The sequence below is a fragment of the Bos indicus genome, chromosome 10, assembly GCF_029378745.1.
Source record: "Bos indicus isolate NIAB-ARS_2022 breed Sahiwal x Tharparkar chromosome 10, NIAB-ARS_B.indTharparkar_mat_pri_1.0, whole genome shotgun sequence".
In the NCBI taxonomy this organism is placed as follows: Eukaryota; Metazoa; Chordata; class Mammalia; order Artiodactyla; family Bovidae; genus Bos; species Bos indicus.
Window position 1 is genome coordinate 76,388,452 of NC_091769.1, and position 26,871 is coordinate 76,415,322.

General features: G+C 43.4%; 1 protein-coding gene across 2 annotated transcripts in view; it reads left to right on the forward strand.

Moving 5' to 3' along the window:
* The window catches only part of MTHFD1 (methylenetetrahydrofolate dehydrogenase, cyclohydrolase and formyltetrahydrofolate synthetase 1), a 60,697-nt gene extending 34,562 nt beyond the window's left edge, over window positions 1-26,135 (forward strand). For both annotated transcript variants that reach the window (XM_019969039.2, XM_019969040.2), the window contains exons 11-28: window positions 38-211; window positions 850-986; window positions 2,730-2,776; window positions 3,394-3,501; window positions 3,634-3,708; window positions 6,527-6,629; window positions 8,717-8,793; window positions 9,408-9,548; window positions 11,041-11,109; window positions 11,365-11,476; window positions 11,570-11,709; window positions 14,167-14,208; window positions 16,735-16,835; window positions 17,741-17,918; window positions 20,211-20,318; window positions 20,845-20,997; window positions 24,410-24,503; window positions 25,889-26,135. In XM_019969039.2, the coding sequence (XP_019824598.2) occupies window positions 38-211; window positions 850-986; window positions 2,730-2,776; window positions 3,394-3,501; window positions 3,634-3,708; window positions 6,527-6,629; window positions 8,717-8,793; window positions 9,408-9,548; window positions 11,041-11,109; window positions 11,365-11,476; window positions 11,570-11,709; window positions 14,167-14,208; window positions 16,735-16,835; window positions 17,741-17,918; window positions 20,211-20,318; window positions 20,845-20,997; window positions 24,410-24,499 (1,855 nt within the window). In that variant the 3' untranslated portion in view covers window positions 24,500-24,503; window positions 25,889-26,135. The remainder of the gene's footprint in view (window positions 1-37; window positions 212-849; window positions 987-2,729; window positions 2,777-3,393; window positions 3,502-3,633; window positions 3,709-6,526; window positions 6,630-8,716; window positions 8,794-9,407; window positions 9,549-11,040; window positions 11,110-11,364; window positions 11,477-11,569; window positions 11,710-14,166; window positions 14,209-16,734; window positions 16,836-17,740; window positions 17,919-20,210; window positions 20,319-20,844; window positions 20,998-24,409; window positions 24,504-25,888) is intronic.
* Window positions 26,136-26,871: the final 736 nt, after the last annotated feature.

Genomic DNA, 26,871 nt, shown 5'->3' on the forward strand with positions numbered 1-26,871 from the left:
ATAAAGGTTGATTCGTATTTTCTGTATTTCTTCTAAGTGACATTGATATATCACGGTCTTACAAGCCAAAGCCCATTGGTAACCTGGCTCGAGAAGTTGGTCTGCGCACTGAAGAGGTAGAATTGTATGGTGAAACCAAGGCTAAAGTTCTGCTGTCGGCGCTGGAACGGCTGAAGCACCAGCCTGATGGGAAATACGTGGTGGTAACTGGGTATGACTTCTGTCCATTTGCCAATTGATTCTTAATACTGATTATTATTACCAGAGGTTGCATTCGCATTTAGCATGTATTTGTGGAGGTTCTTTTAATTTGGTTTGGGCATTTTCATATGTCTTTACTGATTTGATCCTTACAGCAACCTTGTGAGGTAAGAGTAGATTATAACCCTGCAGAGATGAGAAAATTTGTGAAAGTCATTCATCTAGTAGGTGGAAGAGTTTGAGTCTTAAAACCTGATCTTCAGATGAAAGTGCCTTTCTTTTTAGCCCCAAATCATTAATTCCGTAGATCTGTTGAGCATTCATCTATATTTTTGTTTTACTGAGTTAAAAGCTAGTTTTTGAGACTAAAATTGAGAAATTATGTAAGATTATAGCAGTGTCTCTTACAAGGTAAAGTATATTTGCCCCTCACAGTCAGAAGAGCTAAAATGCAGGAGGTTTTTTTTTTTTTTTAAACTGGGAGGAAGTTACAACTAAGATTTTTGGAAAAGATCCCTTTCATGTCTTTCATCTTTCTGATTATTCAGACTAAGAGTCATTCTCTAGGCTCTGTTAGATCTGACTTACTGATACACATGAATTTAATTTATCTAAACTTAATTTTCCTTTTCTGCTTTCATCTTGAAGAATCACTCCAACACCCCTGGGAGAGGGGAAAAGCACAACCACGATTGGGTTGGTGCAGGCCCTTGGCACCCATCTCCATCAGAATGTCTTTGCATGTGTGCGACAGCCTTCTCAGGGGCCCACCTTTGGGATAAAAGGTATTTTTTTAAAAATTATTTATTTTCAGTTGGAGGAGGAATAAAATGTATAAGTGGGACCAGACTTGGGCGGCCAGAGGGCACCTGCCTCTCCTTTAGTCCTCTGGCCCACTTGGCCCATGAACATCTATGGGGCAGTGGTCTTCAACTCGTTTAGACACTAGATGGGGCTTCATTACACCCCGTCATGGTACTTCTGCTGAAAGCTTTCATCATCTCACCCCAGTTCCTACTGTCACTGTCTGACACCGCACAGGGATTCCTGGATTGGGTGATACATAGCCAGGAGTGCTTTTATATGACTGATAGTCGATTGTCATAGTAAAAAGTAAAGGTAATCATAACGGCTTCCCAGGGGCTTCCCAGGTGGCACTAATGGTAAAGAATCCACCTGCCAATTTAGGAGATGCAGGAGATGCAGGTTCAATCCCTGGATCAGTAAGATCCCCTGGAGGAGGAAATGACAACCCACTCCAGTATTCTTGCCTGGATAATTCCATGGGCAGAGAAGTCTGGCTGGCTAATGTCCATGGGGCAGCAAAGAGTCGGACGCAACTGAGCACACGGTCCCAACTGCTGATCACCATGCTGACTTTTCTAGAGACAAAGACAAACCCCACAGATGTTTCACACTGAGGGAATAAGAAAAGCCTACACTTGTTGAGTATTAGGCTTCACGCCAGGTTTTTTGCTAAGCGGTTTATGCCTATTTCTTCTAAGATAGTTTTATCACCACTTACAACAGTAACAGCTGGAATTCAGAGGAGCTTGGTCAAGGCACTATCATCGAGTCCCAGGGAGAGCCCCCGCGTCTATCTCAAGGTCTAAGATAATACCATCAACACAGTGTTTCTTCTGATGAGATGAAAACACAACATCAGTAACTATTTCACTTTCAGTTTTTGGTAGCAGCAATACTCCAAACATCTTTTTGTAATTAAAATTAAAATTATATTTTTACTAACTATAATGGGTTAGCTCAGAGTTAGCTTCATCATTCGCTTGGTGATAGGGTATCATATATTCTCCTTACTCTCATTACCACAAATGTTGATATGGGTACACCTTTGCCCTTCTTCAGCCTGTTGTTTAGCTATAAGCCCGTTGACTTAGTTCTGCTTTTGAGCTTGTCTTAACAACTCCCTTTTAGCTCAGAATGAGCCTTTTCCTGTTTATTGAACCCAGTATGGGCCAGCAAAAATCTAGCACTTAAGCTGTTTTCCACCATATGTGTCCTATTTAGGAAGAATTGCAGTCTCTGTGTTTATGTTGGTGTGTGTATTTTAAATATTCCTTTTTTTAAAATGCCAGAATAGCAGTTATGAGGGTAGGAAATTGAACAGGTTTGTCTTTATGTAACCGTCGGCTGGGTTTTTTAACAAATGTTAGGAATCACGGGGAACCTGTTTTTAAAGATAATGAGTAGGTATGTATGTGTTCATGGTTTTGTCAGTTAGAGTCACATTTCAGTTGAGAGACTATTCAGCATGAACAAGAGCGAGTGGTTTAGTCTGGTAAAGAAAATTAAGAAGCACTTGTTCAGATCTGTCCAAATGTTTGTAAAAAGTAAACAAATAATACTTGGTAAAGAAAATTAAGAATCACTTATTCAAATCTGTCCAAATATTTGTAAAAAGTAAATAATACGTGAGGCAGTTACAAAAACCAATTTGCTTTCATTTGATTTTCAAGTTATGAAGAAGTGTGCTTAACCTGAGTCCTCACCCTTGACCTGTCCTCTAGGTGGCGCTGCAGGCGGTGGCTACTCTCAGGTCATTCCTATGGAAGAGGTAACGCAGTCCAGGATTTGGCTGAATCAGATCTTTTATTATAGATTTTCCTTCCTGGAAATGAAGTCTGTCACAGAGATCTTAGTAGACAAACGACTCGTTTGCTCAGCAGAAGCAATACTTAGAAGAAAAACATCTTAATTTGTAAACTTCTAAACATCTTACTTTTTTGATATGACAAGGACTTCAAAGCCTGGCTTTCAGTGGAAATCACATTAAGCAAGCGATCAGATGTGGCACAAGAGAGGGGAAAACCAACATGCAGTGAATTCCAAGTACTAACCACAGAAGTGGGAGCAGCATATAGGAATGGAGCTCCAGTGTACTCCTTGCTCACTGCTGAAAGCTCATGAGTGTGTCCTTTCTAATCCAGTGTCGCTATTGATCCCAGTGGTGTGGCATTTGTGGTTACTAGCCAGGTCTCTTAGGGAAGGTCCCAGTTCCTTCTGAGGACAGATGGGCATTGTTCTCAAGGGCTGTTGGGTCTTTGTCCACTAGCTGTGCTCCCGTCAGTTTTCCATTGGCTTTACCATAGGGATAGGTTTGGTCATGATAGGTTGACTGTTGGAAAGATACAAAGAAGTTTTAAGACTGATGTGGCTTCCACCCTATTGTAGTTTAATCTCCACCTCACTGGTGACATCCATGCCATCACTGCAGCTAATAACCTTGTGGCCGCAGCCATCGATGCCCGTATGTTCCATGAAGAGACCCAGACAGACAAGGTAGGCTGCTCAGACCCCACAGGCACTTTCAGAAGGTTTGAATTAATGTTGGCCCAATGGGTGCTGATAATGCAGGTAGCCAGGCAGTGAGGTTCTTTTCACTTAAAAACTCTTGCGCTCCTTTTCTTTAAGGCTCTTTTTAATCGTTTGGTGCCATCAGTAAATGGAGTGAGAAAGTTCTCCGATATCCAAATCCGGAGGTTGCGGGTAAGCCTTTTCCTTGTTCTTTTTTGTTATTATGTGAAATTAGGTGATTGATAATCTCCTTAGAGTAGCCTATTTTGGACAGGTTCATTTAGTAATCATAAGGTCATGATATACACAGCGGAGATTGGTGGCAGAGGTTGTTTCTCATTTGTCTGTGAGTTTTTAGTGAAAAAAGCAGAAATATGACAACCTGCCCTCAGCTAAGAAAAAGAATGACACTTCCTTTACAGCATGGGTGTAGGAGTCAGGATGCCAGCATGGCAGTTTCTGGAGTTTCAATACTTGCTCATCCCAGCATTGGGAGCTTAGCAAGGTTATTACTTCTGTATTTTATTTGAATCTCTAATGCAAATATATAGTTATTAAACATACACTGTACTGTATGACCCAGAAATTCTACCTCTAGGTATTTCCCCAAGAGAAATGCAAACTTTTATGTGTATCATATAAAAACATGAATTTTTTTGGCAGCTCTATTAATAATCTGCAAAATCTAGAAACAATCCAAATGGCCTTCAGTGAATGAATGGATAAACAAACTGGTACATCCATACCATGAATGAATGAATGAACTGATACAACAACTTGAATGAATCCCAAGGGCATTATGTTTTTGTGGAAGAAAATGTCTCAAACGGTTGCATACCGTATGCTTGCATTTATTTATATGACAATCTCAAAAGACAGAGCTATAATGATGAAGAATAGGTCATTGGGTGCCAGCAGTTACGGGTCAGGGACAGTGTGACTATAAAGGGGTAGCACAAGGGAATTTTAAAAATAAAACTCAAAAGTATATTCCTGTGTTACTTTTACATATGCAAGAAATATTGTACATCTATAAATATTAGACTGCCTGGCACATGTAAGCATTCAGTAAATGGTATGTGCTGCCTTGTTACCAATATTCGTTACACTCACCTTATTTTTAATTTTTTGCAACTTATATTTTGATGCTGTAAGAGTAGGACACAAGCTCCCCTGTACCCAGATGCAGTCATTGTTTGCATTTTGCCCTACTTACTGTACAGTGCTGTCACATTGATGCATATGCATTTTTCTCTAGACATGAGAAAAACTGACTTTCACACAGTTTGATATTGCTTAGCTTCTCTTGTTTTCACACCTCCCAAAAAACACTATGCAGAAAATAAGTCAGCTCCTACCTTGTTACGTCAGAGAATTGTGTTCTGCAAGTATGGTGGAAAGAGCAGGCAACTGATCTTAACCTTTGTTGGTAGAACTTTCTGTCAATGTGTGGGGAGGGGTTGGACTCAGTGTTTAAATGATCCTTTAAAAAGCTCTAGGGTTTGAAAACGAGGGATTTGTCCGTGGCCACAGAACCCCTCGACAGGTTAGAACGAGAACATTGGTCCCCTGTTTCCTGGTTCCCAAACTTTCTCTCTTGAACTTTGTTTTCTCAGTCTAACCCCCTGGCTTAGTCAAGAGTGGGTTGTCAGGACTTCCCTGGTGGTCCAGTGGCTAAGACTCCATACTTCCAAGGCAGGGGGTCTGGGTTCGATGCCTGCCTAGGGAACTAGGTCCCACGTGCTGCAACCAAGAGTTTGCATACTGCAACTAAAGATGCCGCAATGAAGATCAAAGGTCCCGCATGCCGCAGCCAAGACCCAGTGCAACCAAAGAAGTAAATAAGAGTGGATGATCAACCACAGATTCACAACTTAGCGACTGAGGGTTTTGCTGACCTCTGTGAACAATAGCACGTTCCAGGCTTGTGAGGCTGTTTGACAAGCCCGTGAGCACCAACTCTGAAAACACACCTGAGGTTTGAAAACAAAGTCCTATTGGCATAGGAAGGAAACTACGGGAAGAGTAGGGCTTGCTGGGGCCACTCAGCTCTACTAAGAGTTATGAGAAAAGGAGGGTATGTTTTAAAGGAATTTTCCATTTCAGGATGTGACCACGGTACACATTGTAAATAGACAAATTTCCAACTTCCATGAGGAGGAAGAGACAAAGCTTTCTTGTGCCTTTTGAAACAGTAAGAAGGCAGTAAACAATAGGACTACTTCAAAAGCATGTACTGTGCTAGAGCGATGTTTTTTCTTTTCCTCTGCATTGAAAAGACTATCCCTTTATATATTTCAAAAGATTAGCATATTATTTTTTTAAAAAAACATTAAAAGTGATTTCCATTGATTTTTATTGATTGCTACTTGTTTTGGCCATTTCTGGTTTTGCATTTGACTTGGACTTCTCAGTTGTTTGATTGAAAAAGCTTTGCACTTCTTTTCCTTTCAATATGTTTGCATATGGTGAATTAGTATGACATGTTTTGGTCACTGTGCTTACATAAGGCTTTGGTTTAGGGAAATGCCTCTGGTGTTCAGTAATAGGGACAAATGTGTTACTCATGCCTTGGTACATGTGTGAGTGGTATTAATAAAGATTTAGCTAAAGGGATCATAATTTGCCCTTCTGAATTTAACATGGTTTATATTTCCTAGACTTATAACCTAAAATATATGGTTTATATTTAAGACTTCCCTGGTGGTTCAGATGGTAAAGCGTCTGTCTACAATGCGGGAGACCTGGGTTCAATCCCTGGGTCGGGAAGATTCCCTGGAGACGGAAATGGCAACCCACTCCAGTACTCTTGCCTAGAAAATCCCATGGACGGAGGAGCCTGATGCAGGCTGCTGCCCATGGGGTCGCAAAGAGTTGGACACAACTTCACTTTCACTTTCATATTTCCTAGAGGGGACCCTATCTGGAGCTAAGGATAAAAATCTTTTTTAAAATTTGTTTGCTTTGTTTGTTTTGTCTTATTTTTGTTTTAATTTTTTTATCTCTTCAGAGACTAGGCATTGAAAAGACTGACCCTGCCACACTGACAGATGAAGAGATAAACAGATTTGCAAGATTGGACATTGATCCAGAAACTATCACTTGGCAAAGAGGTACCAGAGCAGGGCGTACGCCCCATGGGTTCAGTTATGCCGCACACCCCATGCCCTCCCTAAAAGGTGGTAAAACAGGAGGTCCAGAGCTTGGGTATTCTTGTTTCATGGTTAAGGGCTGACCAAGATGGCAACTTACTCCTTTTCCTGGCCACCTCTACCAGTCTCTCTCCTTATTAGCTGTAATCAGACCTGCTTTTGTTTGGTCAGTTGGACATTTTGCTGGCTTTGCAGTGTTCATTGGTGTGAGGATGGTTTTAAGGAAGTTCATGCACAAACCAGAAGTAACATTTTTGCAAGTTCCATTTTATATGGCAAGTTTCGGTGTCATGAAGTACAGAAGTAATGTTTAATCACTTCTTGAATCATGTTGCCCTTTATTCTTAGAATTCTTATCTGGCATAAGTGACTTGATTTTTCTTGTAGCTCTGGAGCTTGCCTACTCATTTTTACCTCATTTTGTTAAACTCTCTTTTAACAAAATAGGTAGCCTTGTAGGTCTAAACATTTAGCAAGTTGAAGAGTGAGTTGCCTGGTTTCCCTGCCATATGTTGCCTTTCTTTATATCAGCCAGCATGGCTTAGTTTTTTATTTTGTACCAACAGTGCATCCATGCAAACTCTATCATTACTGAGAAGGAATTTTTATCCAGGTGCACAGAATGCAGCTAACAAGTAATTTATTGACTGTTTTTGTGATTGTGATTGGCCCAATAACTGTGCTAGCTAATGGCATTTTTAAGGTAACTCTCTTAGCATCTAATCTACACTGATATTTCTCTTCCTTTGTTTCAGTAGCTTTAACCCTATGGTATAATACTTTGTGAGGAGTAAAGATCCAGTTTGAAAATTTGGTATCTCCTTCACTTTTCCTTTGCTTTATATGTAATTTCATGCTTTCTGAGAAGGTAGAAGTAGACAAGGGAAAAAATAGATCATACCCATTGGCTGTTTTATACACAGAAATTAGATACAAGGAACTTGACACTATAAAAAAAAAAAAGGATAAACTCCAACAACTCATTACATCCTTCACTGTCAAAATGGGGTGTATGTGTGTCTCCAAGTGCTGTACAAGACGCTGCTCTTAGTGTTTAAATATGGTATTATGGGAAAAAATTGAGCATGTTATCCAGTACCTTAAAAAAGCCTCTCCTCTTTGATGCACCCTAAAAGTGTGAACGGGTTTGCCACTGTTGTTCGTTTTGTGTTTTGTTGCTATTTTTGGCATGTCATACAAAAAACAAAGTGAAAGTGAAAAGTGAAGTCGCTCAGTCGTGTCCGACTCTTTTCGACCCCATAGACTGTAGCCTACCAGGTTCCTCTGTCCATGGGATCTTCCAGGCAATAGTACTGGAGTGGATTGCCATTTCCTTCTCCAGGGGATCTTCCCAACCCAGGGCTCGAACCCGGGTCTCCTGCATTGTAGACAGATGCTTTACCGTCTGAGCCACCAGAGAAGTCCACAAAAATTGGGAATATATTAAAATGTTCACCATAGTTAGACCTAGGCGGTGGGATTAAGAGTAGTTAGCAGATTGATCTAAGCCGTGTTTTCCAAGGGTATGCAATTGGATCGATGTTGTGCCATCAGAATGGAAACTATTCCATCTGCACATACTAAGGAAAGAGCTGGTCTGTCACCCAGCCTGCTTCAAAAGGCCTTGCCCTTGCCCTGTGTTTATGGCCCCTGTGGTTCTCAGGGTTGTGTAAAATCAGTGAGTCATCCCATGGAACAGCACAAACCTTGGCCTTTTGAAACAGTGTGACCTGCTCTGTTTTCTGTGGAATTTGGAATATGCTTTGAAACAGAGTCCAGATTTCTAGTTATTAATAATTGTTTGAATTCTCTAGAAAGCGTAAACAAAGCCACTCTACAATCCTGTCCTTGATTCCTGCACATTAACAGTACGTGAACATCATTTCTAAACTTGAACCCATATTCTAGCTTTACCATAAAATTTGAAATCAAATAGTCATTAAGTTAGACTTGTTGCTTTACAATTCTGCAAGTTCCTTTAACTCTGTGGTCCTTTTTCCTTTCTGCTGTGTCTACCGTATCTTCTGCGTCTTCCCTTTCTCCTGTAGTGCTGGATACCAACGATAGATTCCTGAGGAAGATCACAATTGGACAGGCTCCAACGGAGAAGGGGCACTCACGGACGGTAACTGTTCCTTTCTAAGTAGATTAGTTCATGGGGACTGGATCCTTGCTGCTTCTCTCCTCCTCCGTCCTTTCCCGATCGATTGATTCTGCCGGGTGTTGTTCCGCCTTCTTCCTTTTAAAGTGGGAGCGAGTAGGTGTGTGGCATTGAGCGCTCTTGACAGCTTTTGCAGTAAACCCCATGTGTCACCTATGTATTTTCCCCCAACATTTTCTCCTAGAGGTGGAGAGCCCCCAGTGAATATCCTTGCACACAAATTGATTAAAATGGCTTCTTTTTTGTGGCCGTCTTGCAGTATGTTTCTTTAGTGTGAGAGCTTCCGTGTCAGTCCCTGTATGTTAGGGAAACCGTAATCACAGAACCACAAGCTGCCTCCAGAAGGATTGTTGGTCCTTCTGGGACTTTTATTTCTAAAAACTGTCTATTCAAAGTCTTGGAATATTTAATTACAAACTTGTTTGCTCTTAGGGGATTATTTATTTTCATTAAGTTCTTCGTGTACTGTTCTTTTATTCTGTCCTTTTAAGTTATTTGTTTAAGCCTAGGATGTAAAGAGAATCCACACTTGTAGGTTTAACACAGTTTTCCTTATTGCGTCTTTTCCCTGCCAACAGGCCCAGTTTGATATCTCCGTGGCCAGTGAAATCATGGCTGTCCTGGCTCTCACCAGTTCTCTAGAAGACATGAGAGAGAGACTGGGCAAAATGGTGGTGGCGTCCAGCAAGAAAGGGGAGCCCATCAGTACTGAGGATCTGGTGGGTCCTGGGGTGATTCCTCTGTGTCTGTATTCCCAGCCTCTCTCAGCAGCTACCAGTAACACAAACTATGGTGGAGTTAAGATACTGCAGTTAACTAATGAAGTCATATGATCTTTTTACTTGGTAAATAAATATGAAATTTATAAAAAACACTTCCACAGAGAGTGACAGGCAGTATGCTCCAGTAACAGACCACAGTTTTCAGATGGTTTGAGCATTTATATTCAACCTGTGAATATTTCCAAGAGAGGGTGTCTGACTTCAGTTTCAGAGAGCATCAAGAGTCCCAAGTCTTAAGTCCCTTAGAGCTGAGCTTAGCGTCCCACCCCGGCCCCTCCCCGCAACAGGCCTCCTTGCACAGAGACCTCTCATCATGAGGCTCATTGGCCCCATATCCACACTGATGATCATATTAGAAATAGCTCAACCAGGTCTTCTAATGATCTTACTTGGCTAGTTGTCCACGTCAGGATTATTTCTGAACTGTCTACATGGTAATATGAAGTTTGAAATGAGATAATCTCTAGATTAATTTTTAAAAAGCCTGTTTGTGTTGACACACACCAAAATGGTTGGTCTACAATTAGTGGTATGTCAGATGAATTCAGAAAAGGGGGGAAATACTAATTGTTTATTTTCACAGTTTCTGTATGTAAAAACAAAAATTGCTTTAAATTTTTACACCAAACCAGAAACCTAGAAACTCATGGAAATTGAAATCTATACCTTTATCTTACATTGATACCAGTTTGTTCATCCGTGGTTGGATGGCTTAAAAGAGGGTCCTGATATATGAGAGCTGATGTTGAACTCCTGGGTAAATTTCAGTTTAAGGTACAGGACGTGCATGCATGTTAAGTCGCTTCAGTCATGTCCAACTCTTTGCAACCCTATGGGCTGTAGCCCACCAGACGACTCCTCTGTCCATGGGATTCTCCAGGCAAGAATACTGGAGTGGCTTACCATGCCCTTCTCCAGGGTACCGTCCCAACCCAGGGATCAAACCTGTGTCTCCTGCAGCTCCAGCATTGCAGGTAGATTTTTTTTTTTTTTTTTTACCGCTGAGCCACAGGAGAAGCCCCATGTTAAATTTGGAGAGGCCCCAAGACACACATGTTAAATTTGGTTTATAGCCATTTCAGTCCAGACACCACAGAGTTACCCATACTTCAGTATTCTAGGAACTAGCGTTTTCATGCTGTCTAAAATGGATTCCCCACATGGATCAGTAACCAGAGCTTCACTGAGATGCTTGTTTCCAGGGTTACACATTTTTCCAGAACTTACATGTGAATGTCATTTTCATTCTCTATTCTCCTTTAAGGTATTTGGTAGCTTATAAGTACATGAATGACTGGTCTAGTTTAGGTAAAAATATTCGTTAGTCCAAGATGGCCAAAAATGGAAAACCTAAGAATGTTGAATTTTGGCTTCAAAAGGGAGGGTTTTTTCCTGGTGGGAATTAACCGTTTGTGCTTTTGTTTTGTAGGGAGTGAGTGGAGCATTGACGGTCCTTATGAAGGACGCCATCAAGCCCAATCTCATGCAGACGTTAGAGGTGAGCAGAGTGACTCCTGCCGTCCTGGACTGGTTGGAAAGCACAGTGTCCTTAGGGAGACACTTCTTTTCCTGATCATCTCTCTATTCCCATTCTTCTCACAGTTATGACTGGGACTGCACTGAAATATAAAAGAGGTGGCTTCATACTTGCCCTTTTTCTTTTGGATGCCAACTAATTTTGGTTCCCCTTGACCGAATGGTCCCTTTTGAAGCAGGATCGGCAGCTTTGCTCACGATGTCTTGCTTTCCACAGGGCACTCCAGTGTTTGTTCACGCTGGGCCGTTTGCCAACATCGCACACGGGAATTCCTCCATCATTGCAGACAGGATTGCACTCAAGCTTGTCGGTCCCGAGGGGTTTGTAGGCAAGTACTTTTGCAAAATCAGTGATAGACCATTTTTCTTTCAGCATCAAGGGAGCTGGGGTAGCATTTTTACAGTTGCTTTTGTCCTTACAGTGACTGAAGCAGGATTCGGAGCAGACATTGGAATGGAAAAGTTCTTTAACATCAAATGCCGGTATTCTGGTCTCCGCCCGCACGTGGTGGTGCTTGTCGCCACTGTCAGGGCTCTGAAAATGCACGGAGGTGGCCCCACGGTGAGAATCAGGGATTGGAAGGGTCTGATTCTCAGACATGTTCTGAAGGCTAAAAGGAAGCTGATGACTCCTGCCTGTTTCTTCATTAAGCTGCTCTTATCCTTAAGATTATTAGGGTACCAAAGCAGGGCACGTCCACATGGCTCTTGTGCTGGCCGTCTCATCACTCACAGGTAGTCCCTGCTCTTGGAGAGGGCCAAGTTTGGCCTCGTGGCCTACCTTTCTGAGGAAAACACCTGATGATATCCAAACCCCTCCAAGGACATGTGCTTGGCTATATTTACCGAAAAACTCCTTTCTGTTCGGACTGTTCTTTTTACATCTGAGTCCCATTCCCTCTAATGGTGCTGCTGGCAGCCAGCCAGCCAAACCATTTAGCTTGAGATAGAGGTCAGCGTGCCAGGCAGGACTGATAACAGCCTGGGCTGGGGAGAGGAGGAGAAGAGGGGTAGGTATGCTGGGACTGCCTCCAGTGATGGGGGAAACAGGTGATCACGGTTTTCCTTCAGCTCTATCCTGAAACTGTGTTTTCCTCTATTCACACTGCTTAGAAATTGTACTTTTTGCTCTATTGTTGGGTTTCCCAAGTGGCTCAGACGGTAAAGAATCCACCTGTAATACAGGAGACCCAGCTTGATCCCTGGATCGGGAAGATCCCCTGGAGAAGGGAATGGCAGCCCATTCCAGTATTCTTGCCTGGAGAATCCCATGGACAGAGGAGCCTGGTGGGCTACAGTCTGGGGCGGCAAAGAGTCGGACACGACTGAGTGACGAACACTGTCACTGTTGTAACCTTTTCTTCAGCGTGTACATGTGAAGATACGGCTCTCTCTTTCAGGAATTAGTTGATGAAGTATTAAATTCCTGTCCTCTGGGAGCTGGTTTTGTAGCTTGAGCAGTAAGACCTCCCTCATCTGCAGAAGAAAATCACTGTTTCTTAGTGTAGTGATCAGGGCTTTTCCTGATAGAGCAGTTCTCAAGAATGTTGGCCTCAGACCTTCCTGACACACTTAAAATTATTAAAGGCCTAAAAGAACTTTTGTTTAGGTGAGTTGTGTATACTGATATTTACCAAAGTAGGAATTAAATTTTAGCATAAATATTAACATAATGAAATGCTTACATAAACAGTTTTTTTAAGTGACTCTATTTTCCAAAACAACATTTGGGCATTGTATGTTTTTCAGATCTCTTCAGTGTCTGGCTTAATCAAAGACTGCTGGATTCTCATCTTCAGCATTTGATCTGTTGTGATGTCACATAATCTGTGGGCAAATCCATTGTAGACTTCCTGAGGGAATGAGAGTGAAAAGAGCCATAATATCTTAGGGTTATGGAAGTAGTCCTGACCTCTTGGACCCCAGGAAAGGTTTAGGTCCCCACTAAGGGGAGAACCACCGCCGCCACAGCCCAGCACACCTCTCTGGTCCTCCTCGTCCTGTGGCCCTCCTAACCCAGGACGTCCCTTTCTGCTGGGCTGCAGGATGGACTCCCTTTCTCTTCCTTATCATAACCAGCGTTTCTCCTCCTCCATCCTCTCACTCATCCTCACGCCCTTGTGCCTCCCTTCCTCCTGATCTCATGGTCTGAGGAATCACGTGAGCGTGTCACCTGGCTGCACTGAGAGGAGAGCTTTTCACACAGCTCTGTTGGGAGGCTGGCCCGCTGCTCCTGTACCTCCTGGAGCCATGTGAGGCCCAGAGAGTGGGATCAGGTCCCAGCTTCCTGCCCCACTTCTCTGAGGCCCCTTTTGGAGGTGGAGCACTGTGGTGTCTCTGAGGAAAGGGAGCAGAGCACTCGGAAGGTTTGTTAGTCCGTTGCCCAGCCGGGTCCCTGGGACCGGCGCCTGCACCCTCACGCACTTCCCTGTGCATACAGTAGGCCCCACCAGGTACCTCTGTAACCGTAGAGGAAGAAAATCTTTGTGTGTTGTTTCCCTCTTGTTTGTACTGCTCACGTGCCCCAGTTCAGCCCCCACGTACCATTTCAGCTCCACAAGGTGTGGGCTGGCTTGGTGGACCGGCTCATGAATACATTGCTGGGCGCATCTCAGACTCCACAGCGGACGTCTCAGGGTGGCTCTTGCAGGGCTGACAGCTGCCTTTTTCCCTATACTCAGCCCTACTTCCACCCCCGCTGCTGTGTGCTTCGCAGGGAAACACATTGCTTCCCCCACCCGCCTTCATAGATTCGTCCCTTCTCTCTTTAATTCAGTTCATGAAGGTCTCCCACCCTGCTCACAGCAGTGACTTTTGTTCTGTGCCGTAGTTTTGGTCATTTGCTCTAAATCCTTAAGGCAGGAAACAGCTTTCTACTGCTGTATATCCTCCACCCCACCCCCCAGCCCCCTGCCCCAAGGATGCAGTTTCTGGCTTTGAACAGATGGCAAAGCACTGTTAGAAGCTAAAATTTTACTGTAAGTAAAAATGCCTCTGACTTTGCTGCTTTATCTTCCAGGTTACTGCTGGACTTCCGCTTCCCAAGGCCTACATAGAGGAGGTAACTTCAGTCACTTCTCATTGCTTGCCCTAGGATGCACCACATTCCAAGTCAGCATTTCTCAGCCTGGCATATCTGGAAATGAGTGGGTTGTCATATGACCCAGGGCTGTTCCTGGGAGCAAGGGGCCCGTAGTGTGCTGAACAACTGGACTAAATGAAACAGGGAAGAAATGCCTCATAAAACAGTTGCCTACATAGGCTACCGGTAAAACCACTCCCCTAGACCAGTGGTTGATTCTCAACCAGAAGCAGTTCCCCCATCCTAGGATATTTGGGAATGTCTAGAGACATTTATTTTTGATTGTTACAACTGGAGGTGGGGAGTGCTACTGGCATTCAGAGCGTAGAGGCCAGGGTTGTTGCTAAAGAGGGAAGCTATGATTTGTAGGATACCCCCCACTACAAAGAAATAAGGAACCATGCACTAATCTAGTGGAAGTTTCCTTGTCTTCCCTGCATTGACCGGTTGATTTGTAAATGCCATTCAAATCAGAGGCAAGTAGGGGGATTTTCTCAAATGCTTTTTTCTCTGCAGGTTTAAATTCATAGTCAAGGGCCAAGATGGGATCAGCACCCTGGTTATTTTTCTAAGCAAGGTTTTCATAAACTGATATGGTTTATAGCAGTAAGCAGGAGCTCAAAGAATTGTGAGTGTAGAGCTTCTCATGTTCGTATCATTTACCATCGAGAAGCATCTCTGGTGCCAGTTTGGGGTGGTCTTGAGAGAGGTGCGGGCACCATGTGAGACGGTAAGGTCAGCGGCTATCACCGTTGATTCAAGTTCTCTGCCTTTTTTGGAGGCTTTTAAATTGTCAGACAGTGCAGGGTCACTTTTCAGCCCCCAAATGAAGTAATTCAAAAGCAGCTAGCAAAGCATTGCTGGTGCCTTCAGCCTGCCTGTCTTCTGAGTTATGATTTGCCTTTTATGGTCATTTGTGTGATTCATGCGTAGGAGGGGAATTCACAGTTCTGGCCCTCCTGCCACCCCGCAGCCTTTCCTGTGTCTAATTAGAGTGACTGCCCCTCACTGGCCCAGCTGGTGTCTTCATTTAAGAAATTCGCCTTATTTAAAACTGTTCTCAATCAGTCTTACATATTAATTGGTTTTCATGTGACTAGAGGTAAAGAATTAGCTGTGCTCTTTAGAATGTCAACTAAATTCTAATCTCAGTTTTCAGTGATTAAAGGGAAAAAAAACATAAATCATGTTTATAATGATCTCAGTTGTTTTGTGCTTGTATCTTACCCTTTCTGCCATGGTTTTATGGAGTCCATAAACCAAGCACTATTACTGCTGGGTTTTACCCATGGTCTTAGGTACATATTTGTATATGAGACCATGATACTTTCATTGTTAAAATACTTAATGAATTTTAAGCTTATATAATAACATACACTTTATAAAAAAATTAAGATTATAATATATATGATATGAGTCCCCGGTTTAGTGTATATATCTCTCAACATTTAAAATTTCCTGCATATGCACATGTATTTTTTTATTTGTCCAAAAATAGCATTAATTAAGCTATTCATAGTTTCACAGTTTTAGTACATCTTTGAGAGGTTCTGTGCTAATACAGATTATCTCACTTTTCATGACATGTGCATGATACATATTTATTGAGTGTGTATATCATAATTCTCTGACTCAGTCCCCTATTGGAGGAGGTTTGTGTTGTTTGCAGTCTTCTCATGCTGCAGGCAGTGCTCCAGGAAGCATATTTTAAAATGCTTCCTTAATTACTTTCCTTTCAATTTCATAGTATTTGGTTCTTAAAGATGGTATTTATCTTACTTCTGATACAAGGCTTATTATGGTTGAGTTCATTTAAACCTTTTGAAGCATTCCTGATGACACCACATTTTCTGACAAATGCCATGCACAGGGCTTCCCTGGTGGCTCAGACGGTAAAGAATCTGCCTGCAGTATGGGAGACCCAGGTTCGATCCCTGGGTTGGGAAGATCCCCTGGAGGAGAAAATGGCAACCCACTCCAGTATTCTTGCCTAAGAAATCCCTTAGACAGAGGAGCCTGGGGGGGCTGTAGTCCATGGGGTTGCAAAAAGTTGGACACAACTGAGTGACTGACACTTTGGCTTTTTTGTGCACCGTATGCCAGGCCCTGCCTTCTGATGGCAGCGTCTGTGCCATCCCGAACAGCCAGTGTGTGCCGTTGTGCCGTAGGACTACGTACAGTCTATTATAAAACGGGTTGCAAATATAATTTAAGGGCATCTGAGTCCCTTCAAACAGCAAATAAGCTCGAGATATGGCATGGTGAGGCAGATGCGCAGGCAGATCTCAGCTTTCAGGGCAGCCAGGCCATGAGCACAGCTTGCTCCAGGGTCGCAGGTCACTTGGAGCGGCCTGGGGAACGCATCACCGCCCCTGCGCTCTGTCGGCTTGTCCTGACAGCAAGTGGCTGCTGGCTCAAGGAGACAGTTTCTCTTTTAAGAAGAACCTGCAGCTGTTTTAACTTCTGCTCTCTAACCTTCCAGACCTCCCTCTGTTGTTTCTGCAGGACCTGGAGCTGGTTGGAAAAGGCTTCAGTAACTTGAAGAAGCAAATTGAAAATGCCAGGATGTTTGGCGTGCCAGTGGTAGTGGCTGTGAACGCCTTCAAGTACGTATGGGGTGTGAGTTGAGGCAGGATTTGACAGAACACAACAAAATTCTGTAAAGCAATTATCCTTCAATTAAAAAATAAATTAATAAAACAAAGAGTTGAGGGAGACTGTGGGAAATGGCCAGCAGACGTCTCCTGGAGCGGATGTGCAGCCCAGCTCTTAGCTTTGTTCTTTTCTTCAGTTGCTGCTGTCAGTTATCAAGCGTTCGCTTTGGGAGCTGTTGATGAGAGCCTGCCATATGACAGGAGCTGCATATGTCACAGGGGACTTGTCACCCTCCCTGCTGAGCATGCGGAGTCAGATTTGGCTCCTGTGGGTGCCCATCCTCACCAGGTGAAGTGGGTAACACACAGGCCAGAACTTAAATGTTCTTTCTGGTCTCTAAAGGCCTTTTGTGCTAAGATAAGGTCATGGGCCTACAGTTCCATTATTTCTCCAGGTCTGGTAGGAGAGTGTCTTGACAGTTTGTTAAGCATAGTGACCTGGAAATGTTCCTGTAAGAGAACTTGCATGAGTTGTTTAGTTATTCTCATGCTGGTTTTGATCTTGTTCTGATGGTCTAGCCACAGCAAAATAGGAAACAAAAATTTTGAGAAGCTAGTGTTTATTGATTCCTTATGACGTGCCTGGAATGTTCTAAGTACCTTGCGTGTGTTTGCCATCTAAGCCTCATGACATCCCATGAAATGCAGTGATTATGCCCATTCTACCCACATGGACACCAAGACATTGCAAGTCATCCAGCTGGTAAATTGTGGCGTCAGGGTTCAAACCCAAGCAGTGTTACTGTTCATGTCTGTTTATCAGTGGGTAATGCACATGGATTTTTATGGCAAAAACATGACAAATTCTGTCCTCTCCCCCATCCTCAGTGCTTTAACCTGAAGTTCTGCCTTTATAGGACAGATACGGAGGCCGAGCTGGACCTCGTCAGCCGCCTCGCCAAAGAACATGGTGCTTTTGACGCCGTGAAGTGCACTCACTGGGCAGAAGGGGGCAAGGGCGCCCTGGCGCTGGCTGAGGCCGTCCAGAGGGCAGCTGCGGCCCCCAGCAGCTTCCAGCTTCTCTATGACCTCAAGGTGGGTTAACTGCTGTATGCAAAAACAATAAACCAAAAAAGCACAACGAAGTTTCTGTTTAGGCTTCTGTTCAGAGCCATGTTTAGCAGCTTCAGCCTGTGGGTTTGCGTCTCATGGAGGTGAGTTACATGACCACAGCCTGGACGCCCAACTCCAGACAGCTTTCTTAACAATGTGCATTGCTGCTTTCTGACCGAGGAGGGCATCCAGACAAGAACACCCCAGGAGGTTGGCTCACGTCCTAACTTTGGAAAAGGCTCACAGTACAGCCCCTTTTCTGGCAGGAGAAAGGCTTACATAGAGAACCACAGCCTTTAAAGCAGGGCACCAGCCATGTTACTGCAAACTGGCACTGGGCTACATCAAGCTGAGAAGTGTCGTCTGACTGCTTCCCAGCATAGGGGAAAGCAGTGTGGTTCTGCACACCTTTCCTGGTACGGGGTGCCTGGGGTTCAGAGAAGCACTCAGGCGTGAAACCAGAGTACCTTGGCAGGCTTCAGCGTCCTTTCTGTCACTGAGTAAATTATGATACGTCTGGCGTAGGCAGAAGCACTGCTTATTCTGGGGTACAATAAAGGTAGTTCACAAAGTGGTGGTTCTTATTACAGGGTTGTGCTTTGCTGTCAGCTCTCTGTCCATATACTTCAGAAGGCGATTGGACATTAAGCAGTCCGCCCACAGCAACAACTGCCAGCTTCGTTAGGAGCACGGCATGGACACTGCAGCTGGTTCTGCTTGTGTTATCTAGACCATAGACTTTCAAAAATAGCCATAAAAAGGTAGAAGGAAGCAAACCCTATTGCTCATGAATTTTAACAGTCTCTTGTTTTCTTTGTCCCTCGCAGACCTAATCTGCTTATGTCTTAATTACAGTTAATTAACATTCTATTGATAATGGACATTTTCCTGTTGAGCTTTAGTTTTATAGACTGGTTTGAAAACCTGTTCAACCAAACGTCTTTGGGGGAAATGCCATACACAGAAATTTGCACACAAATACAGAGCATTTATAGACACCTTCTCTAAGCCTGCATCCACGATGCCTGAGTGAGGAACCCCAGTCCTTGGAGGTGAGAAGGAGGCCTGGAAGAAGTGGGATAATGAGGACTTCATAACCCGTTTCTACTTGGAACTTGTATCTGACAGACGGGAAGCTGTCGCATTTTGTCGTATTCAGCATCTGTTGGTCTTAAATCACTCCTCAACGAAAGTACTTTTGCTTCAGGAGTTCTGAATGTGCCTTGGCATTTATAGAGCTCCAGTTATAAGAGGCTATGAAAGTAATCTCTATTGAATCTTTATAAAGCCACAATTGAATAGCTTCACTTTATTCATGTCCATTATACAAAGCCCCCTCATAAATGATCACAGTTTAGTTCAAAAGGAAATACTTGTTTTCGTAGGTAATTCTTTTCGTAATTATTCTTTTCAGAAAGCAAAACTCGCCCAATGTTAGCCTTAGTTGCTAGGGGGCATGGAGTCACATACTGCCTAATTTAAGTGATTTGCTCCCCCAGGTTACCTGTGAGAGTAGCTGTCTTTCCCATTTCCTTTGGGCAGTTTCTCCTTGTGCTGTTTGCTCTTGAATTTTAGTGACTTGAGCTGGGCTGCAAGAGTATTTCAGAGGCCAGACGCCACTTCTGAAGGTTTTTGCCCTGGAGGAAGCAGCTCTGGGCTTCCTCATTAGACCTGGAGGTCACTGGTTGGACCCCTGGCCTCTATCCGCTACACAAGTGCCATGAAAAACATATCCTTTCCCACCATCCTTGTTGTATGTTGATCGTATAAGTCATTAGATTGTTGTTTAAATATGGGGATGATTTTGTTTTTATAACTATTTCCAAAGTAACAGCAGTTGACAGTCATTTGTGTTAAAGGGAGCATCTGTACACACTGGGGGTTCTGTGAATGGGTATCAGTTGTCTTATTCATAAACAGTATCCCAAGTCTGCTTTGATGGGAGACTGATGGTCAGTATTAGAGCATTATTTTTATTTACGAAGAAATAGTTACTCTTGAGCAATATTGTTTATGATGTACCTAGTAAAATCTTACACATGCACACACACATACAGTAACTTGACACCTGTGGGACAGTTTCGGCTTACAAGATCTGGGACCTTGTAGTAAAAAAACGTTTCTAATCCAGTAAACTTTGAACTATTTGCCCATCCTTGTATATGTATAAACATCTGTGGCCGTTTCAGGGACTCTGACCCGGAATACCACTGTAAGTAAAGGTTCATGTCCTCACAGGTATCTAGTCATGCCCTCCCCTCTCTCTCTCATTAGCTCCCAGTTGAGGACAAAATCAGAATTATTGCGCAGAAGATCTATGGAGCTGACAACATCGAATTGCTCCCTGAAGCCCAGCACAAAGCAGAGGTCTACACAAAGCAGGTAGGTGTGTTCTTTCAGCTCTTTTTAAATATCAAGTCTTGGAGGCAGAATGCCCGCGTTCCCCCAGCCCCACCAGGCACTGCTGTCCTCCTCTGGGCGGCAGCCATCTCCCCTCTTAAATACTGAGCATGGATTAGGTGGTCCAGTCCCAAGTTCTTTATCTTCCCTGAGGTGGTATGTGAGTGTAGAAAAGTCATGAGGAAACATGAAATGTCTTACTAAAGCACTGAGAGCCTGCCTTGAGTGATATTTTCACTTCTGCTCCAGACTATCATTTTAATCGGTTATATAAATGAAAGTGAAATGTTCATTTGTGGGATATAGTTGTGCGGGCTCCACTCCTTTGCCCAAGAAGGATTTTTTTTTTTAAATTTATAATGACTAAGCTGGAGGAGAGCGGTGACACAGACATGGACATAAAGGGAGTTGGGTGTTTCAGGTAAACTGCAGAAGCACAGTGCCCAGATGTTCTGCGTTGCATTGCCAGCTTTTCACTTCTCCCACTTCTGTTCCCATCTTTGCCCAGGGCTTTGGGAATCTGCCCATCTGCATGGCCAAGACACACTTGTCCTTGTCTCACAACCCAGAGCTAAAAGGTGTGCCCACTGGCTTCGTCCTGCCCATTCGCGACATCCGCGCCAGCGTTGGGGCCGGCTTTCTGTACCCTCTGGTGGGAACGGTGAGTGAGTGCTGCAAGCAGAGAGGACCGCTTGTTCATCAGTGCTTCTTAAATCGATTACTGTAAACATTACATAAATGCCTAATTAGCAGAGTTCATTGCTAAGGAGAAAGCTGGAGTCGGACCCATTACGATAAATTGTCTAGCCGTGGACCATCTTGGTCTCAGTTCAAGGATGATGCCATGACTGCTTGTACTGAATAATAATTGTTTCCCGGTGGCAGTGTGACCTTGTCTGAATCCCGGATGGGCCTAATTCATAGGCTCTGTACAGTACTGTTGTATATAATCACAGCTGACTTTTATTGGGCACCTTTTACAGACTAACTTAGTCCTCCCAATAGCCTGTTTGAGGCTCTGCACCTCCTGGGTCTTATCAATAGGCCTGGAGCTTATGCCTGAAATTTAGGGAATTAACCATTCTTGAGTAAAGAATTTGCCCCTTAAAGTGTAAATGAAGCCTATAGATAAGAAAGATAAGGCGGCTTATTTATGCTTTTTTCTTCTTTTTTTAATTAATTTTTTTTATTGAAGGGTAATTGCTTTACAGAATTTTGTTGTTTTCTGTGAAACCTCAACATGAATCAGCCATAGGTATGCATATACCCCCTCCCTTTTGAACCTTCCTCCCATCTCCCTCCCCATCCCACCCTTCTAGGTTGATACAGAGCCCCTGTTTGAGTTTCCTGAGCCATATAGCAAATTTCCATTGGCTATCTATTTTACATATGGTAATGTAAGTTTCCATGTTGCTCTTTGCTTACATCTAACCCTCTCCTCCTCTCTCCCATGTCCTTAAGTCTGTTCTCTGTGTCTGTTTCTCCACTGCTGCCCTGTAAATAAATTCTTCAGAACCATTTTTCTAGATTCTATATATGTACATTAGAAACAATATTTATCTTTCTCTTTCTGACTCACTTCACTCTGTATAATAGGTTCTAGGTTCATCCACCTCATTAGAACTGACTCAAATGCGTTCCTTTCTATGGCTGATTATTTACGCTTTGAGATGAATTAATTTTCAAATCCTTCCTTGTCTTACAGGTTTCATACATGTTTTAGGAGGAAAATTGCTAATTGGGAAGTAGAGGAGAGGTTACGGGCATGATTTGGACTGACTTTGTTAGTTAGTTTGGACTCTGTCCCAAAGTCTGCATTGATCCTGTGCCCAGGTCTCCCCCACAGATCTGCCCAGTAGCCTATTTGGTTGGCCAGAAAATTCACTTGAGATGTACAGAAAAACCCAAATGAACTTTTTGGCCAACCAGTATATCTGCAGCTTTTTCTTACCTGAAATAACAGGATTGAAATAGTGAACTAAGCCAGTACACAAATAAAGAAATCAATACATCTCCTTTTGGAGCTTCTTTCAGTTTAGTAAGAAGGCAGTAGGAGGCAATATTACAGTCGGAAGTACAGAAGGTTAAAGCCAAATTCATTTTCAGCTCTGCTGGTTTGGGCCTCAGGATAGTTCAGGTGTCTCAGTGGTAAAGAATCTGCCTGCCAAGCAGGAGACACTGGTTGGATCCCTGGATTGGGAAGATGCCCTGGAGAAGGAAATGGCAACCCACTCCAGTATTCTTGCCTGGGAAATTCCATGGGCAAAGGAGCCTGTCAGGCTAGTCCAAAGGGTCACAAAGAGTCGGACATGACTGAGCGACCAAACAACAACAAGAGGTGTGAGCCCTGCTCCTCACAGCGCTCTGGGGCAGCGTCACCACGTCACAGTGGTGGCCAGACGGGCCTGCAAGCCAGTGTCCCTCAGCCCCTCCAGAGGCCAGAGGCCTCGCTCTGGTGACAGCATTCATCAATGCTCAGGGTTTGTCAAAATCCCCTTTTAATAAGAACTCTAAACCATTTATCCAGCACCTTGGATATTGTAGAACGTACATTGATTCTGGAGAAACTGTTAGCAGCTGGCAGCTGAAGAAGCAGAACAGTGTTGTCACTTCTGATGTGTGCATGCAGAAGGGTGGCTGTGGAGACAAAAGCGAAACTGGAAGTTTTAGGCCTGCAGTTCGGAAAGGAGCACAGCCTGCCCAGCTCCACGGCAGTCTCATCTAGACAAACTCACATTAGAAGCCCGCTTGGACCAACACGTTTCCACACAAATCTAGATGGCTTGATGATGACTGTTCTTCCTGCTTCCTAATTGCTGTTGGGACCTGAATGAGGCTTAGAGGATTTGAGCGTTTTATGTACTAATTCACGGGGTGGTGGTTTCTTTTTGGAGGTTTTTTTTTAATCTAAGTTCCTATATGTATATATATAATCTTATTTAAAACTGTTTTCTGATTATCAATATGACCAGTGTCTAAGGGGAAAAAGTCCTACTTGGAAAAGAATAAAAGTACTGAAAATCCTGCTAATTACTATTTGGGGGAACATCTTCAGAATTTTCTGCCAACTTGCACATGCGTGTCTACATCAGTGGGCACCTGTCCTTTATCTTTATAATGTCATCTTCAGGCTCCCTTTTTCTTCCTCGTCCCCACACTCAGCACTTGCTTCTCTTACAGAATTTGAGACTAGAGACCAACATGAGCTCCATATAGTGTGTTCTCAGGAGTGTTGACTGACACTCAGATGTCAGAATCAGGTTTTCTAAAGTATATGTATTTTGTGTTATGGAAGGTGACTCATCCTTTTCTATGACACTTTTATAGTAAAGTTGTAGAAGTTCCATTTAGTCTCGCCTCCTGTCTGGATCTGATTTGAAACTTGTATGTATGTATTCTTTATAAAGGATGTTGTTCCAGGTTAAAATATACTGAGTTTTCACTGACAAGACTTTACAAATTTATATCTAAGTAGGTATTTGTCAAAGCCAACTCTTCAGAAGAAACAAGTATAAATAAAATCCATAAGCATTGCAAGTTCAGTTTTAGAAAGCCAGATTGGACTAGTAGTAACAGTGATTGTAAAACCATCTAGATTGTGTCCAGCAATGTCATGGCCCAAATTAAAGGATACTGATTGCTAATCTTTTGTTACTGAAGCAAATATATAATACCAGTATCATCTCAAGACTCTTTAAAACAAAATTAAATAGCAGACAAGCCTGCACCTCCTTTTGGTGTTTCAGTGTGAGAACCAAGGGGGTGAATAACTGGCTTAGCCTCCCAGCACTTGCCATTGTGGGGCGAAGGTGCAAACTCCCCCTCAGCCTCCTGTTGCAGCTGTCCGTGTGGGAGCCCAGAGGGAAGACTGGCGACTGGTTTGCTGGAGGACTCGAGGGTTTTCTCTTGAGATCAGAACAGAATCAGTGACTTGGTTTTTAATTTGTAACACGAAGAGTACCGCTTTATGGATAACTGTAAAATAATATTGTGTCTTGGGCTTTCTAACTGAAAGGAGCATGAAGGAAAAGACCCGGTTTAGTTTGTTTTTAATGCTATTTCACATCTCCTAGATGAGCACCATGCCTGGACTCCCTACTCGGCCCTGTTTCTATGATATTGATTTGGACCCTGAAACTGAGCAGGTGAATGGGCTCTTCTAAACAGGTAAGTCATTACTGGCAGAAGTTTTGCTTTTTCCTTATGAGGCATATTTATGAATTATCGGATTCCATCTAAAGCTATGAAAATGCAGATTTCATAATTTAAGATTCCTTCCCAGACATCAGTGAGAGGAGAGGCCGTAGTAGTGAGCATTGGCAGTACCCAGTAAGTGAAATATTTATATTTCCTTACATTTTTGGAAGAAGAGCAGGGTTCATCACAAATTAGCAGCATCAAGGGGAGAGGCACCATCTGATGAATTGTGGAGGGACCCCAGTGAAGGTTAGACCTCTTTGGAGCCCCAGGAGACTCTGGGCTTGGAGCTGATGGCACACTGGAGGGCAGGAGCAGCTGAAGGTCTGTATACTCTGAATGGACGGCAGGCAGGAGTGAGTAAATGTCCTAGAAAGTAGATGAGAGAAGGAAGCGGAAGCAGTCCAGGAATTCTTGGGGTCTTAAATGAAGGGCCTCAAAGTACTCCTCACGATGAGTGAGCCACTCCTGGACATACCAGGTGAAATCTCAAAAACATTAAAGATGAAAATCCTAAAAACCCTTCTCCAGAGAAGAAAAAATGGCTGGCCTGTGAAAGAAGTGAGAATTAGACTGAACCCTTGTCTTCCCAGTAGTAAGAGGCTTCTAGACAGTGGAGGAAAGCCCTCCACACTCACGAGGAAAGGTGACTTTCCACCTGTATTTACACTCCACTAAAACTGTCCAGGTGTTCTCAGACAGGCGCAGGCTTGCTGCTCCCACGTCCCTTCCTCGGAAGGGATTTAGCAGTTTACTCCAGCAAAATGAGGACCAAACCAGGACAAAGGAAGACATGGTTTTCAGAAGATCAAATCTTAATCTGGACTTAATGAAGGGGAGTCCTGAGGACTGCAAGTGACCCAGAGTTACAAGTCCCAGATGCAATAGAAGGAGGGAGGAAAGACTAAAGAGAGCTAAGACAAGGGTGTCAAAAGGGTAATTATGCAAAAGAAAGGCTCTCACATTGTCTAAGAAAGTCAGGGTCCAGGTGGAAGCCAACCATGGCTATCATCTAGGCAGCTGTACGGATGGTTGTCACAGAAGCACAGACACCTGTGCTTGGTGCTGGGGAAGCGCTGTTCTTCAGGAGGCATGTGTGACGTTGGAAATGTTGTCATGGCCCATGCTTGGTCTGGACTTACACATCCTTGGTCTGGACTTAGACAGTATTCGCACAGCTATGGTATAAATCCTGTACGTTGTTTTCAGGTCTGTGGACAGAAGTGTTGACGGTGAGGAAGGAGGTCAGTGTTAACAACTTCAGCAGCGGTAGAAGATGATAGTGTGGTGTGGACAGGAAGAGGAGATATTTCAGTGCTTAGAGAAAACTGTTTCTTGTCTCTTTGTCTTTCTAGATTGTCCGTCTTCAAGAAGTTGGTTTGAAAGTTTGGCTGCTGTTTATTCAGGCTTCCTGTCAGGAAGTGTGGGGAAATCAAGAGAAGTCAGTCCCTGCCCCCAAAGGTCTTCTGAAATGAGTAGTGGGAGTTTCCCCAGAAGCCTTTCTTCAGTTTTAATTTGCATCATTGTGTATAAATTAACCTGAATCATGTACACGTCTAATTACCTTACTGAATCCCTGGAATAAAAGTAAATAATTTTTCAGTCTCCGTGTTCAAATAGAAATTGTAGCATTTACCAGTCTGTTGCCTTAGCTCTGCTTTCCCCTGTGATCTGGGAGACCTCTGCCACAACAGAAGCAGCCAGTGCTAGTGTGTACCTTAGGATACGTTGTGTTTAAAGGGGGAACGATGCGTGCGTGCTTGTGTGTTTCTGGGAGGACACATAAGGAGACCTCCTTAGAGGGCTGAGGGAGAAATGGAATTTGGAGAACATGCCTTTTTGTCATGTACATATATATATATGTGTATATATAGAGAGAGAGTTGTTGTTTTTTTTAATGCTTTCTTGGCCTCATTGCCTTGGTCAGTCAGTCAGTCTAGTTTTTTGGGAACTACTTTTTTTTTTTTTTTTTCCTTTGCTACACTGTGTGCATGTGAAACCTCCCCAACCAGGGATTGAACCCATGCCGTCTGCTCTGGAAGCTTGGAGTCGTAACCACTGGACCACCAGGGAAGCCCAAAATATTGCCTTTTTTTTTTTTTTAACTCTGAGAAAGTATTGCTTATATAGGTTTTTATCCTGAACTTCCTTAGAATTCCCATTGCTATCACAGCTTCAGCACCATTCTTTTTTTTAATGTATATATTATTTATTTATTTATTTGGCTTTGCCAGGTCTTAGATGCAGCATGTGGGATCTGGTTCCCTGACCAGGGATCAAACCTGGGCCCCCTGCATTGGGAGCTCAGAGTCCTAGGCACTGGACCACCAGGGAAGCC